This window comes from Nerophis lumbriciformis, linkage group LG26, assembly GCF_033978685.3.
Source record: "Nerophis lumbriciformis linkage group LG26, RoL_Nlum_v2.1, whole genome shotgun sequence".
Classification (NCBI taxonomy): domain Eukaryota; kingdom Metazoa; phylum Chordata; class Actinopteri; order Syngnathiformes; family Syngnathidae; genus Nerophis; species Nerophis lumbriciformis.
The window spans coordinates 8,875,001-8,890,000 of record NC_084573.2 but is presented as its reverse complement, the minus strand read 5'-3'; the positions used below and the strand labels follow the sequence as shown (position 1 = coordinate 8,890,000).

General features: G+C 40.7%; 1 protein-coding gene across 16 annotated transcripts in view; it reads left to right on the top strand.

Annotated features, from left to right (window-relative positions):
• mark3a (MAP/microtubule affinity-regulating kinase 3a) overlaps window positions 1-15,000 on the top strand; it is a 113,955-nt gene that overhangs the window by 87,422 nt on the left and 11,533 nt on the right. For 6 of the 16 annotated variants that reach the window (XM_061987444.2, XM_061987445.2, XM_061987442.2 and 3 more), the window contains exons 14-17: window positions 1-140; window positions 246-349; window positions 541-717; window positions 6,414-6,683. The exon at window positions 1-140 is cut by the window's left edge and continues 78 nt beyond it. In XM_061987444.2, coding sequence (XP_061843428.1) covers window positions 1-140; window positions 246-349; window positions 541-717; window positions 6,414-6,683 — 691 coding nt within the window. Of the gene's footprint in view, window positions 141-245; window positions 350-540; window positions 718-6,413; window positions 6,684-13,859; window positions 13,887-15,000 lie in introns of all 16 variants that reach the window. The other 10 variants (XM_061987448.2, XM_061987451.2, XM_061987446.2 and 7 more) reach the window with 3 other exon arrangements.

Below are 15,000 nucleotides of genomic sequence, written 5' to 3'. Positions count from 1 at the left end.
AGGGTGGTGTCCAGCTCCGTAAACCCGGCACCCCTGGGAGCCGCGGCGCCCCGCCCTCCAGCCCGCTGCTGGGTAATGCCAACAACCCCAACAAGGCGGACATTCCCGACCGTCGGAAAGGTGCCGCCGCCAGCCAGAGTGTGAGTATTTGCAACCGTTCACTTCACACTTTATTCAGTGACACTGGAGGTTACGATCGCATTCTAGCGAGATCATTTCGTGACTCCTGTGCTGTTGGCCTGCAGAACAACACTGCGTCCGCGGGCATGACCCGAAGGAACACGTACGTGTGCAGCGACAGGAACAACACGGACCGTCTGTCCGTCATTCCTAACGGGAAGGAGAACAGGTGAGAACAGGATGATTTGGTATTTGTCAGTTTGAGTTCTTGCTCTGTGGTCCAGATTCCTTCAGTTCTTTCTTTTGTATTCCGTCTTCTCGCATTTACTTTCCACTTTTCTCACAATCTTATTTTTCATTTCTGCCTGTGTGTATTGTGTGTGTGTGTGTGGGGGGGGGGTTTCGCTGCGGCATGGCCAGCATGACCGAGATGGCTCGCGCCGCCAGCCCTTCCCCCTCCCTCGTGGCCACCGCGCTCGGCGCCTCGTCCGGCTCGGTGCGGCTGAGGTATCAAACGGCCAGCCCCTTGTACGCTTGCCAGGCAGGCTGGGCTACGCTGCCCCACTCCTACTACGCTTTGGACTACTGCTCGCCCAAGTAAGACAGCAGGGACCCCCCCCCCCACCCCTCACAGCCCCACCCACCTGCCCACGGCTGTCCCCTCATGTCTCCGCCCACTTGTTTGGCCCTCGCTAACCCGCACGCAGCCAGCCTCACACGCTGTCACAGGCCAACTAAACCTGCAGCTTCCTGCTCCGTCTAGTCAGCCAAGCCTTCATGATGCCCATGACAGATGTGTGCAAAGTACACATCTGGCCCCACCCCCCTCCAGTGGGACCTTCTGATTGGCAGTTAGGACACTGATGGTGATGACAAATATTCATTCATGCACAAATGACACCACGTAAAACGTGCTTTAATTACATTTGTATACTCTTGCATCATTCCCCAAACTCTTCTCCATTTATCTGCTCTGAACTTTGATTTTCCCCACCCCAATCTTGTCTGTCTGAACACAGTCATCGTTTTCCTCCTATCAAGGTGCTGAGTGGTCACTTATGCACCGTGAGCTTGACGTCCAGGGCGGGACATGACCTGGATGGGTTGTATTCACCTGACGTCACGTCTGACTCATGAACTGTGAGGCTCGAAGTGGTGGGCCAGCGAGCGTCTGTTGTCATAACGTTCTGGGCGGCATTTAGCCTTTTTTCAAGAAAAATGCCCTGTGCTTGCGTGGTTTTAGGCTTTTTGAACCGTTCATATTGCAGAAACGTTAAACGTTTCTTCAGAGTTACTCAAGAGGTAATCAAGAAGGGCGAAAGATGTTAAGATTTTACGAAAGACGACGAAAAAAGTAGCACGCAGTCGAAGAACGCACAAGTTTGCAGAGATCACTTTGTTAAAAGTTTGCTTTCATTTAGTATTATCTTGATATTATTTGTATTTTATCTTGTTTCGGAGTTCTTAAAATGCATTTTCGCTACGAGTGTTTCATACAGCACCAACTCAGTGAGTCTAAATCAAAGAAATCAAATGTGAGTAAAACCTAAAAGAGTTATATTTTTACCAAAGGCAACAATCATGAATTAATCTTTCAGCACATACTTAATGTTGACATCTATAGTTATATTTTGTTAAACAATCAAATTAATCTTTCAGCACATACTCAATGTTGACATCTATAGTTATATTTTGATAAGCAATCATAAATGAATCTTTCAGCACATACACAATGTTGACATCTATAGTTATATTTTGATAAACAATCAAATGAATCTTTCAGCACATACACAATGTTGACATCTATAGTCATATTTTGATAACAATCATGAATGAATCTTTCAGCACATACACAATGTTGACATCCATAGTTATATTTTGATAAACAATCATAAAATAATCTTTCAGCACATACACAATGTTGACATCTATAGTTATATTTTGATAAACAATCATAAAATAATCTTTCAACACATACACAATGTTGACATCTATAGTTATATTTTGATAAAAATCATAAATGAATCTTTCAGCACATACACAATGTTGACATCTATAGTTATATTTTGATAAACAATCACAAATGAATCATTCAGCACATACACAATGTTGACATCTATAGTTATATTTTGATAAGCAATCATAAATGAATCTTTCAGCACATACACAATGTTGACATCTGTAGTTATATTTTGATAGCAATCATACATGAATCTTTCAGCACATACACAATGTTGACATCTATAGTCATATTTTGATAACAATCATGAATGAATCTTTCAGCACATACACAATGTTGACATCCATAGTTATATTTTGATAAACAATCATAAAATAATATTTCAGCACATACACAATGTTGACATCTATAGTTATATTTTGATAAACAATCATAAAATAATCTTTCAACACATACACAATGTTGACATCTATAGTTATATTTTGATAAAAATCATAAATGAATCTTTCAGCACATACACAATGTTGACATCTATAGTTATATTTTGATAAACAATCACAAATGAATCATTCAGCACATACACAATGTTGACATCTGTAGTTATATTTTGATAGCAATCATACATGAATCTTTCAGCACATACACAATGTTGACATCTATAGTCATATTTTGATAACAATCATGAATGAATCTTTCAGCACATACACAATGTTGACATCCATAGTTATATTTTGATAAACAATCATAAAATAATATTTCAGCACATACACAATGTTGACATCTATAGTTATATTTTGATAAACAATCATAAAATAATCTTTCAACACATACACAATGTTGACATCTATAGTTATATTTTGATAAAAATCATAAATGAATCTTTCAGCACATACACAATGTTGACATCTATAGTTATATTTTGATAAAAATCATAAATTAATCTTTCAGCACATACACAATGTTGACATCTATAGTTATATTTTGATAAAAATCATAAAATAATATTTCAGCACATACACAATGTTGACATCTATAGTTATATTTTGATAAACAATCATACATTTAACTTTAAGCACACTCTATGTTGACATTTATAGTTATATTTTGATAAGCAATCATAAATGAATCTTTCAGCACATACACAATGTTGACATTTATAGTTATATTTTGATAAACAATCATAAATTAATCTTTCAGCACATACACAATGTTGACATCTATAGTTATATATTGATAAGCAATCATGAATGAATCTTTCAGCACATACAGAATGTTGACATCTATAGTTATATTTTGAGAAAAATCATAAATGAATCTTTCAGCACATACACAATGTTGACATCTATAGTTATATTTTGTTAAACAATGAAATTAATCTTTCAGCGCACACACACAATGTTGACCTCTAGTTATATTTTGATAAATACGGGGGAAAACATGCTTTTGCGTAACGGTGCAAAAACAATAAGGCAACAAACATGTCTGTAGACGCGAAGTTAAATCATCAAATTCATTATTACCCGTGCAAAAACGATGCATGAGTTATCTGGTCGAGTCTTGATACTAATGTCCTTGACCCAGCCACACACAAAGAAGTTATAGACCAAGCTTTTCCAAGATGGTTGTCCATGGGTATATCTAGAATATATAAAAATTACCCCCACATTGCAGACATGCTGACAACGCTCCAGACAATAGCGTGCGTTTTATTTACATCCGTTTTCAGGTGCGCGGTTTTCGGTAATCAAAGTCTTTTTCCAGTAGTGGAGTTTTCGGTACATCACCTGTCAATAGTGCGCAAATCAGAATCAGGTTTATTAGGCCAAGTATACTTGCATATACAAGGAATTTGTCTTTGGCAGTTGGCTCTCTAAACATACAACAAATAGACAAGTATACATTCACTGAGCAAGCAAGGGCTCTAGGTGCATTCTTTACAGCAAGACATACACTAGTCACCTATCAACATCATATACAAGTAAGACTGTAAAAGAGTTGGTGCAAATATATACGTAAGAGAAATATGCAGTGACAAAAAATGTAGAGGAGTAGTGCAAAAAAAAAGTATATTTTATATATCAATTCATACTGTAACGATTAGCAGGTTTTAATGTTTTATGTTCGTGTGGTTTGGATTTGATGTTTTTTTTTGCACCATGTTTGCAAACACACTGTCCATGCCTGAAAGGTGATTGGCAGAGAATGAGGAAGTGTTGCTGTGTGTCTGAGGAAGCGCGGACTCACGGAGATGAAAGTGTTTCCACGTGGGTTAAAACCAGTTGAAATTGGGCAGTTTGTTATCATAGTAAAAGTTAAAAATAGCGTTGGTTTTTGTGTGATTTCTTCTGGGGGCTACAATATATTATATTTAATTTGCTTTCCAGTTCTAAAAAAACAACATATTTTCAATGTGTGGTGGTAATGAAAATGCCGTGGTGGTGCACCACATTCAATTACATTAAAGGGAAACCCTGGATAGATTCCACTTCATAGTTTGATTTGTTGCTCGTGTCTGCTTTTAGTGGGAAGATCTAGGTTCCTTGCGTACTGGGGTAGTTTGCACAATGTTTGCTGCATTGATTGATTGATTGATTGAAACTTTTATTAGTTGATAGTACAGTACATATTCCGTACAATTGACCACTAAATGGTAACACCCCAATAAGTTTTTCAACTTGTTTAAGTCTGGGTCCACGTTAATCAATTCATGGTAGAGTAGCCATGTTGGTTTAGTGGCCCGCCACTTCGTTCACTTCCGTTCAAAAGTCAGGTGACTGAATACAACCATCTTCATCATCATCAATAGGCAATCATCAAGCAATTATCTTCACTTGTGATTGAAGTGTCTCGTCTCTAAATGTGGGTTGCTTCCTGCTCAGTCGTCTGCTGAATTAACAATGGACTAACTGCACAACTAACTCCAAAAAGCAAATTTTCTTGCATCAGGATTCAGCAATGAGAGCGCAGGACATCTATTAGGCTTACTGAGGGGGACATATTTTCCAGAGCAACCACATTCTGTCTAAATCTATGATGTATCCTTCCACAAAGGTTGGATTGATCCCAACATTTAGACACCATGATGATTAAAGGGGAACATTATCACAATTTCAGAATGGTTAAAACCATTAAAAATCAGTTCCCAGTGGCTTATTATATTTTTCGAAGTTTTTTTCAAAATTTTACCCATAACGCAATATCCCTAAAAAAAAAAAAAGCTTCAAAGTGCCTGATTTTAACCATCGTTATAAACACCCGTCCATTTTCTTGTGACGTCACATAGTGAATACAAGCAAACATGGCGGAAAGAACAGCAAGCTCGGATTCAGACTCGGATTTCAGCGGTTTAAGCGATTCAACAGATTACGCATGTATTGAAACGGATGGTTGTAGTGTGGAGGCAGGTAGCGAAAACCAAATTGAAGAAGAAACTGAAGCTATTGAGCCATATCGGTTTGAACCGTATGCAAGTGAAACCGACGAAAACGACACGACAGCCAGCGACACGGGAGAAAGCGAGGACGAATTCGCCTTCTAACCAACGATTGGTATGTGTTTGTTTGGCATTAAAGGAAACTAACAACTATGAACTAGGTTTACAGCATATGAAATACATTTGGCAACAACATGCACTTTGAGAGTGCAGACAGCCCAGTTTTCATCAATTAATATATTCTGTAGACATACCCTCATCCGCTCGCAGATTTCTTTGACTTTATCGTTGGAAATGCATCTGCTTTGAGTGTCGCAGGATATCCACACATTCTTGCCATCTCTGTCGTAGCATAGCTTTCGTCGGTAAAGTGTGCGGAACAAATGTCCAATTTCTTGCCACTTTCGCATCTTTGGGCCACTGGTGCAACTTGAATCCGTCCCTGTTCATGTTGTTACACCCTCCGACAACACACCGACGAGGCATGATGTCTCCAAGGTACGGAAAACAGTCGAAAAAACTGAAAATAACAGAGCTGATTTGACTCGGTGTTTGAGAAAATGGCGGATTGCTTCCCGAGAGCGAATATTAGAAAGGCGTTTAATTCGCCAAAATTCGCCCATTTAGAGTTCGGAAATCGGTTAAAAAAATATATGGTCTTTTTTCTGCAACATCAAGGTATATATTGACGCTTACATAGGTCTGGTGATAATGTTCCCCTTTAACAACAATGGTTGTGTGTTCCTTCAGTTCTGTTGGTTCTCTAATTTCCTGCCCTGCTCATCTTCACATTCATTTCAGTTAGCGTAGCATCCTGTCCCAGTCAGCCAGGACCATCTGTCGCTCCGCTTTTGTGCTTTTCAAACGGACGCTGACCGCTTCTCTCTGTCACGTCGGCAGCGTGGCCATGTCGCCGGGCGGCCAAAGGAACCCGGTGGCGTCCACCCACAGCATCTCCAACTCCGCCACACCCGACCGGTTGCGTTTCCCGCGAGGCACCGCCAGCCGCAGCACCTTCCACGGCGGCCAGCTGAGGGACCGCCGCACGGCCACATACAACGGCCCGCCGGCCTCGCCGACCCTCTCCCACGACGCCTCGCCGCTCTCCCAGACGCGCAGCCGTGGCAGCAGCAACCTGTTCTCCAAGCTCACCTCTAAGCTGACCCGCAGGTAAGGGAGTGGGTGGGGTTTAGCACCAGTCTGTTGGCCCCTTTGCCGTGGCGCCTGCTTTATAACACCAATGAATAGCCAATCAGCACGCAGCCTTTTCGGAGTTCAGTGTTGGGGGAACACTGGCTGTCCTGTCCCGTGGTTTTCTAATTGGGTCACCAGTCGCTGCCTGGTTGCTGCCAAAAAGAGAAACCGCTCCGGAATTAGACCTTCAACGTCTTATTAGCTCTGATGTCTTGTCGCTTGTAGAGGTGGAAGTCTTTGGGAACTTCACGATTCAGGAAGTACGATTTAACTATCAATCGATCATTTATACATCTTTAATTATATTGTATTATATTATTGTATCGAATTATTATTATATTTATTTTATATCATATGCACATACATATGTATTACATTTTAATTATGTCAACAGTGCTCCTCCTCGGTATTGCGTCATTAATTCATGTTTGTGTGCACAGCATAGATATAGAATAGAATCATACTTGCCAACCTTGAGACCTCCGATTTCGGGAGGTGGGGGGTGGGGGGTGTGGTCGGGGGTGGGGCGGGGGCGTGGTTGGGGGCGTGGTTAAGATATATATATATATAAGAAATACTTGACTTTCAGTGAATTCTAGCTATATATATATATATATATATATATTTTATTACATATATATATATATATATATATATATATATATATATATATATATATATATATATAAAGAAATACTTGAATTTCAGTGTTCATTTATTTACACATATACACACACATACTCATCTACTCATTGTTGAGTTAAGGGTTGAATTGGCCATCCTTGTTCTATTCTCTGTCACTATTTCAGAACACACACATTATACAAATATACATTATAAAATCAATAAGAAAATGGGAGCCCTAATTTGGGAGTCTGAATTAGGATCAGAAGTTCCTATATAAACATTGCGCACTCACGTCGCTTTTTTGTATTGATTACTGCAGCTGTGCACTGGATTCATTCACAAATACAAACTACAACTCACAAACACTTTAGAGTTAGGCTCCACCATCAGAATGTGTACTTAAACTTATAAAGATCACATGGATATTATTCAGTGAGTTGATTCACCAAAACTAACCTGTTATACAGGAGGAAAAAGCACACAGGACGTTTCAATTGTTCACAGACTGGTCGCTCTCATCAGAATGACAAGACACTTCCGGTCTGCAGGTGAGGTGATGGCATTCAATTGGGAAGAAACGCCCTACTGCCCCCTACTGACCAATGTGAATACTGATAAATGTGGAATGACAGCTCCAAAAACGAATTCAAACCACAAAATAAAATAAATAAATCAACACAAAAATGTGACACATTATGGGTGGGTCACATATGCATGTACAGTAGATGGCAGTATTGTCCTGTTTAAAAGTGTCACAACATTGCTGTTTACGGCAATGTTGTGAACAGGCTGTCAACACGTCACCCAGGTCCGCATGGAGCTGGAGGGGGCGTGGCCTCCAGCTCCGCCTGAATTTCGGGAGATTTTCGGGAGAAAATTTGTCCCGGGAGGTTTTCGGGAGAGGCGCTGAATTTCGGGAGTCTCCCGGAAAATCCGGGAGGGTTGGCAAGTATGAATAGAATAGACTTTATTGTCATTATATTTGCATATAACGAGATTAAGGACTCCAGTTTAAGGTGCGGTAGTGGGAACAAATATGGGGTAAAAATAAATAAATGATAAAATAAAATAAGTTACACACAGATATACCAGATACGTGACAACTGTAGTACTTTGCTATGTGAAAACATAAATTAACGTCCCTACTTAGCGAGCAGCAATCTTGATTTAGTTTTTGTGCCTTCTAAAACCACAGAATGTCGACATAAACTTGATTCAGGGACGTGTGTCGTCTATGTACTCATTCTTATCTTTGTCTGAAAGTATTGCCGACACTGTATGGATATTATTGTCTCCCGACTTATTAAGCTACTTGCTAAATTCCTCTTCTTAGCTAGTTACTCTCCACTGTAATGCGGCTCTTATTAGCCTTCTGTTGAAACGTACAAAGCATTTATTCTTGTTTTTGTTTGTTTCACTATTCACATTCGCACTACCGGTACTTTAGTGCCGCAGTTAGCATAGCTCGTCCTCTCTTCCCTCCTCAGTGTGTGTCCGCGCTAACCCAGCTAATGCATAACGTTAAAAGAATGTTAGCTAAATGTTCTCGCTTGGTTAGTTTGAATGATCACACCTAAAACTAACGTGTAGATAGGGGTGTAACGATACACAAAAATTTTGGTTCGGTACGTACCTCGGTTTAGAGGTCACGGTTCGGTTCATTTTCGGTACAGTAAGAAAACAACAAAATATACATTTTTGGGTTATTTATTGACCAAATTTGCAAAATCTTCCACCAAAAATATTTTTCTTAGTGGAATATTTGATGTGAAGTAATGGGAACTTTGGATAGGTCAATAATTCATAACATTTTGATTCAATATTATGTTTTGAGCAATGACAGTTTGAAAGAAAAAAACAGCTTTGTTTTATTAGTCAACATTGCAACTTTTTTTTAAATTACATTTAACCTTTTTAAGCTTTTTCATTTCACTTATATTATGTTTTTGTTTATTTTAATAGTATTTTTAAAATGTGCCGTGGGCCTTTAAATTATTAACTGAGGGCCGCATATGGCCTCCGGGGCACACTTTTGACACCCCTGCTATAGATAATAAAAAATTAAATGTGATAAATCTATGGATAAAAAGCAGAGCCTGGCGACGCATGCGCGTTTATCACAACTCTCTCTCTCTCTCTGTCTCTGCCCCTCCCTCACCAATGCTGCTGCGTGCACAATTTGTTTTGTTTTTAACCCCTTCTTAACCCTGAACGTACATTGAAAATACACGCAACCCTAACTCAAAATGCCGGACATTTGAGGCATTTAAGAAACTCCGCCCGGACAGCCCCGCAAAAGAGGACATGTCCGGTGAAAAGAGGACGTATGGTCAGTCTATCCTAGCCCGTTAGCTGCTAGCATGCCGTGTGTTGTGCCTCGGTGTGCATTGTTTACACAACGTGCGTTACGCTACTTAATATGTCCGTGTGAAAACTCGTTCGGTACACCTCCGAACCGAACCGGAACCCCCGTACCGAAACGGTTCAATACAAATACACGTACCGTTACACCCCTACGTTTAGAGAACATTAGCATTTATGGCGTTTTTTTAGAACCATCTGTATTACTTTATTTAAAGGAGTTGTTTGCAACATTTACACAGATGCCTAGAGGGCGCTAACTTTCCAATATATTTTAAGCCGCCCTCTTCCAGCGTAACACATGCATTAGCTTTGTAAAGCTAATGATACCGATTCGGAAAGTTAGCATTAGCTATCATTGAATGTATATTCTATCATAACAACGACATGACCGCTAATTGTTCGTAGCTTCTCTTGGACCGTTTTTGTATGTGTGAGACAGGGTGAGTGACTACCGTAAACACCAATCATTTTATTCGGGCCGGTAAAAAAAAATGTTACACAAACTTAGTAAGTTTAAAAAAAATAGAGACGGTTTTAACAAGTGTGTTTTGTTCAACCACTAATGGTGACATAAGCTAGCCAATCATGTTTTTGTTAAATATTGTACTTTTAAAATACGTAAATAATCTATTTTTCTATCGATTCACGTTCTAATCGTGATGCATCGGGGAATCGGATCATTTTTCCCACCTCTACTTGCTTGTTACTGATGCAGTCAGATCTTGAGCTTCTTACATGGCGTCACAATTTATCTGACATGCAGTGGAACCCTTAAGGTGGAACACAATCCCTTCTAGGGAATGATCATTTCAAAACCATTTTGACAATAGCCCGTTCCAGGGTAATGCATCATAAACCCAGGTAATGTATTACCTAACATTTTAAGGGCATATTCTCACAAGGCCGATCCAGCACAGAATATTTGGCCTGTTTAATTGGATGGATCCTTGCCCAAATATGCCACACTTCCCCAATGTGCAATGTAGCGCTGTCAAAGAGTAAATTTAATTTGCTCTTTGCATGTTCTTAAGGATAACCAACACATTTAGATTATTGCCAGGTATCGAGCTTATGCAAGGAGATCTACTGGATTGCAAACTCAAGCTTTGTATGTAACTTTACATACTAGACATTTTTAAATGGCAATTGTGGATAATTGGCATATATGGTATTCTGTGTTTAGAAAGAACAATATACACCAAACCAAAAACTGTGACCACAAAACCACTATAAGATATTAACTGTTTCACCCCTGCTATTATGTTTTTAGTAGACATTTATAAAACCCTCATCTGCATTCGACTTGAACGTGGAGAGAAATTTGTGTATTTTTATGCAATCAAGCAAAAAATGGATTTGCAAACAAAAATAGTGGATTTGGAAAAAAAAAACTAAAAAAGAAACATGGATTTTGTGAACGGTTTCACCCCTGCTATTATGTTTTTATTACACATTTATAAAGACCATCAGTATTCGACTTGAACATGGAGAGAAATGTGTGTCTTTTTATGCAATCAAACAAAAAACAGATTTGCAAACAAGTAGTGGATTTGAAAAAACCCCACTAAGATTAACTGTTTCACCCTGCTATTATGTTTTTACTAGACACATTTATAAAAACCTCATCAGCATTTGACTTGAACATGGAGAGAAATGTGTGTCTTTTTATGCAATCAAACAAAAAACGGATTTGCAAACAAATAGTGGATTTGAAAAAAAACACTATAAGATTAACTGTTTCACCCTGCTATTATGTTTTTATTAGACACATTTATAAAACCCTCATCTGCATTCAAGGTTTATTGGCGCTCTGTACTTCTCCCTACGTCCGTGTACACATCCGCGTTTTAAAAAGTCATACATTTTACTTTTTGAAACTGATACCGATAATTTCCGATATTACATTTTAAAGCATTTATCGGCCGATAACATCCCTAATTCTGATTAAACGCTTGGCCCATGTACACACATGTCATGATCGGAATAATTGTATTTGGAATTCCGATCCACCAAGGTTTGAATCAGTTTGGAGAAATGATGCACATGTTAACATAGCTAAAGACACCTGATCAGCCAATGGGCGGGGCTATTATTGGCTCCTAATCTTGTTTGCCAGTACCCCGGTAGCTAATTCATTACCTTGGAGGTGTATCTTGCAAAAGACTTAACCAGATTCTGATCCTGCACATCCTGACTGAAATCCCACAGATGTATCCTGGAAACATAAATCCAGCTTTATTACACAGGCTCCTATCTCGTAATGGCGGAAGTAATCAGTGGTCAGGCCAATACTTGCTGCTGACATATTGTTCCGAGGAGGCCCCACCCACAAGGTTGAATTGTGACAAAAACAAGGATTTGCAACATAAAAAAAGTTGCAGAAAACATGCAAACAAAACGACTATTTTTTTATATGAAAACAAAACGAGTACCGTATTTTCCGCACTATAAGGCGCACCGGATTATTTGCCGCACCTTCTATGAATTACATATTTCATAATTTTGTCCACCAATAAGCCGCCCCGGACTAAAAGCCGCGCCTACGCTGCGCTAAAGTGAATGTCAAAAAAACGCTGCGCTAAAGTGAATGTCAAAAAAACAGTCAGATAGTTCAGTCAAACTTTAATAATATATTGAAAACCAGCGTTCTAACAACTCTGTCCCAAAATGTACGCAAATGTGCAATCACAAACATAGTAAAATTCAAAATGGTGTAGAGCAATAAATAGCAACATAATGTTGCTCGAACGTTAATGTCACAACACACAAAATAAACATAGCGCTCACCTTCTGAAGTTATTCTTCATTCGTAAATCCTTCGAATTCTTCGTCTTCGGTGTCCGAATTGAAAAGTTGCGCAAGCGTGGGATCCAAAAATGGCCGGTTCCGTCTCGTAGAAGTCATCGGGAGTCAGTGTCGCTGTTGTTGTGCAGCAGTTCTGTGAATCCTGCCTTCCGGAAAGCTCGGACCACAGTTGTGACCGAAACTATCTGCCCAGGCATTTACGATCCACTGGCAGATGTTGGCGTATGTCGACCGGCGCTATCTGCCCGTCTTAGTGAAGGTGTGTTCGCCTTCGGAGCTGTGTGAAAAAAGCCACCCGGCCTCTTCGCGTAAACTTCCCTTAACCACTCGCTCATCTTTTCTTCATCCATCCATCCCTTCGAGTTAGCTTTTATGATGACGCAGGCTGGAAAGGTCTCTTTTGGATGGGTGGAAGTTAGCATGGCAAGCTAGAACCACAGTGAAGGATGACTCCTCATTCCCTGTGGTGCGAATATTCACCGTACGTGCTCCCGTTCCACAGTGCAGTTCACAGGAATATCAGTTGCTGTGAAATACGGTAGTAATCCGTGTGCGGATGGAGAGATTGCGTCTTTTTATGATCCGGATCCTTGTCGCGTAGTAGGAGCCATTTTGTGGTCTTTACAGATGTAAACAGGAAATGAAACGTACGGTGATATCCGCGCGTTTTTTCTTCTTCTTCCGGGGGCGGGTGAAGCGCTTCCTGTTCTATGGGGGCGGGTGCTTTCCTTGGCGGTTGCTTGCGTAGAAGAAGAAGCGCTTCCTGTTCTACCGGGAAAAAAGATGGCGGCTGTTTACCGAAGTTGCGAGACCGAAACTTTATGAAAATGAATCGTAATAAAGCGCACCGGGTTATTAGGCGCACTGTCAGCTTTTGAGAAAAATTGTGGTTTTTAGGTGCGCCTTATAGTGCGGAAAATACGGTACTTAGGTTAAAAAAAAAAAGAAGTTTGGATTGCACATTTTTTGCATTAAAATCGATTATTTTTGTTGGCAAATCCTTTGAGTGCACAAAAAGACACATTTCTCTCCATACTTGAGAGGTTCCACTGTGTTGTCACGACCATCTTGGTTCTCCACGTGTGTGCTGATGAAGCATCAAGCTGTGTTTCAACACGGAGACGCCAACGTGCGTCGGTTCCTCACCGGAAGCTCAAGTTCAGCAGCATGCCAATGTTACAAAGAAAAGAGACTTCCTGTCTTCAGAAGCAGCAGCCGGGTCAGCGGTCCTCCTCGAGCCTTTTGACCATTTCCAATCGCCCCCGTCGTGTGTACGCTCATGCAGGTTGTCCTCGTCCTTCCTCCGTCACTTCCCCCTCCATTTTTCACTTGTGTCTCTGTCTTGTTCTGTTGTAGAAACATGTCGTTCAGGTTTACCAAAAGGTAGGACTGTACTGCCTGTCGCTCTGCTGGCACGCCACTAACACGCCGCCAAGCTGCTACACCACCTCCTTGCACACTCACACGTGCACCACAGTAGTTTTTGGGAGGTTTTCTCGCAGAAATCCGAAAATGTGTCAAGTTTGCTTATTTGCCGTCTCACAAAGACTTTCATGTACACTTGTACCCATTTGTAAGGTCGGCCATGTTGATCTTTGTGTACTGTAAATATCTCTGTGAGACGGCAAACAAAGTTGTCGTGCGCTTCATTGTGGCACAACTTCTAGTGTGTGTGTTTGTGTGTGTGTGTGCCAGCGTGGGGTCCGATTGTGAGTCGTTGCGCACAATCGGCAAGCAGCTTGCCACTAATCACATGCTTGTGCATGGGGGGAGGGGCCACGCTTTGTTTCTTTTTATTTAACGTCCCTTTTAACGTGTGATTCGGCGCCCTTAAAACTTTTGATCTTGCAACGTGTCCCGCCATTACAAACATTTCTTTACATATCGCCCTGGCAAGGTGTAGAGCTGTGAGGAGCGTGTGCTGTTCGCTCTGTGTTGCCATGGTTACAGGTTGTGTTACCGTGTTCCTTGCGGTCGGTCCTCAGGGTTTGTTTGTTAGTTGTATTCATGCAGGGTTTTTTTGATTGATTGATTGAAACTTGTATTAGTAGATTGCACAGTACAGTACATATTCCGTACAATTGACCACTAAATAGTAACACCCCAATAAGTTGAATAACGTGGGGTCCACGTTAATCAATTCATGGTAGAATTCATGGGGTGTCAAACTCATTTTAGCTCAGAGGGCCACATGGAGGAAAATCGGTTAGAATTATGGCATGATGACTTCAAAATAAAGACGTCAGATTGTTTTCTATGGCGTCACATTAGTGCCAAAAATCCGAGCGCATAAAAACTGTTATCGCGCGGTGATTTTCCACTTCGTGCGCGCGCGCGTGATGCCTTTCTGCGCGCGCGCCGTCTCGGGCTGTGCGCTGTCATGTTTTGTTTTGGCACTTTGGGGGCGGGTATGCTTAGACGGCCCCTTCTTTCTGATTGGTCAGGCGAAAAATGCTCAGAGCCAATCAGAAGTATAGCAGGGCGGGTCATCGTCAAT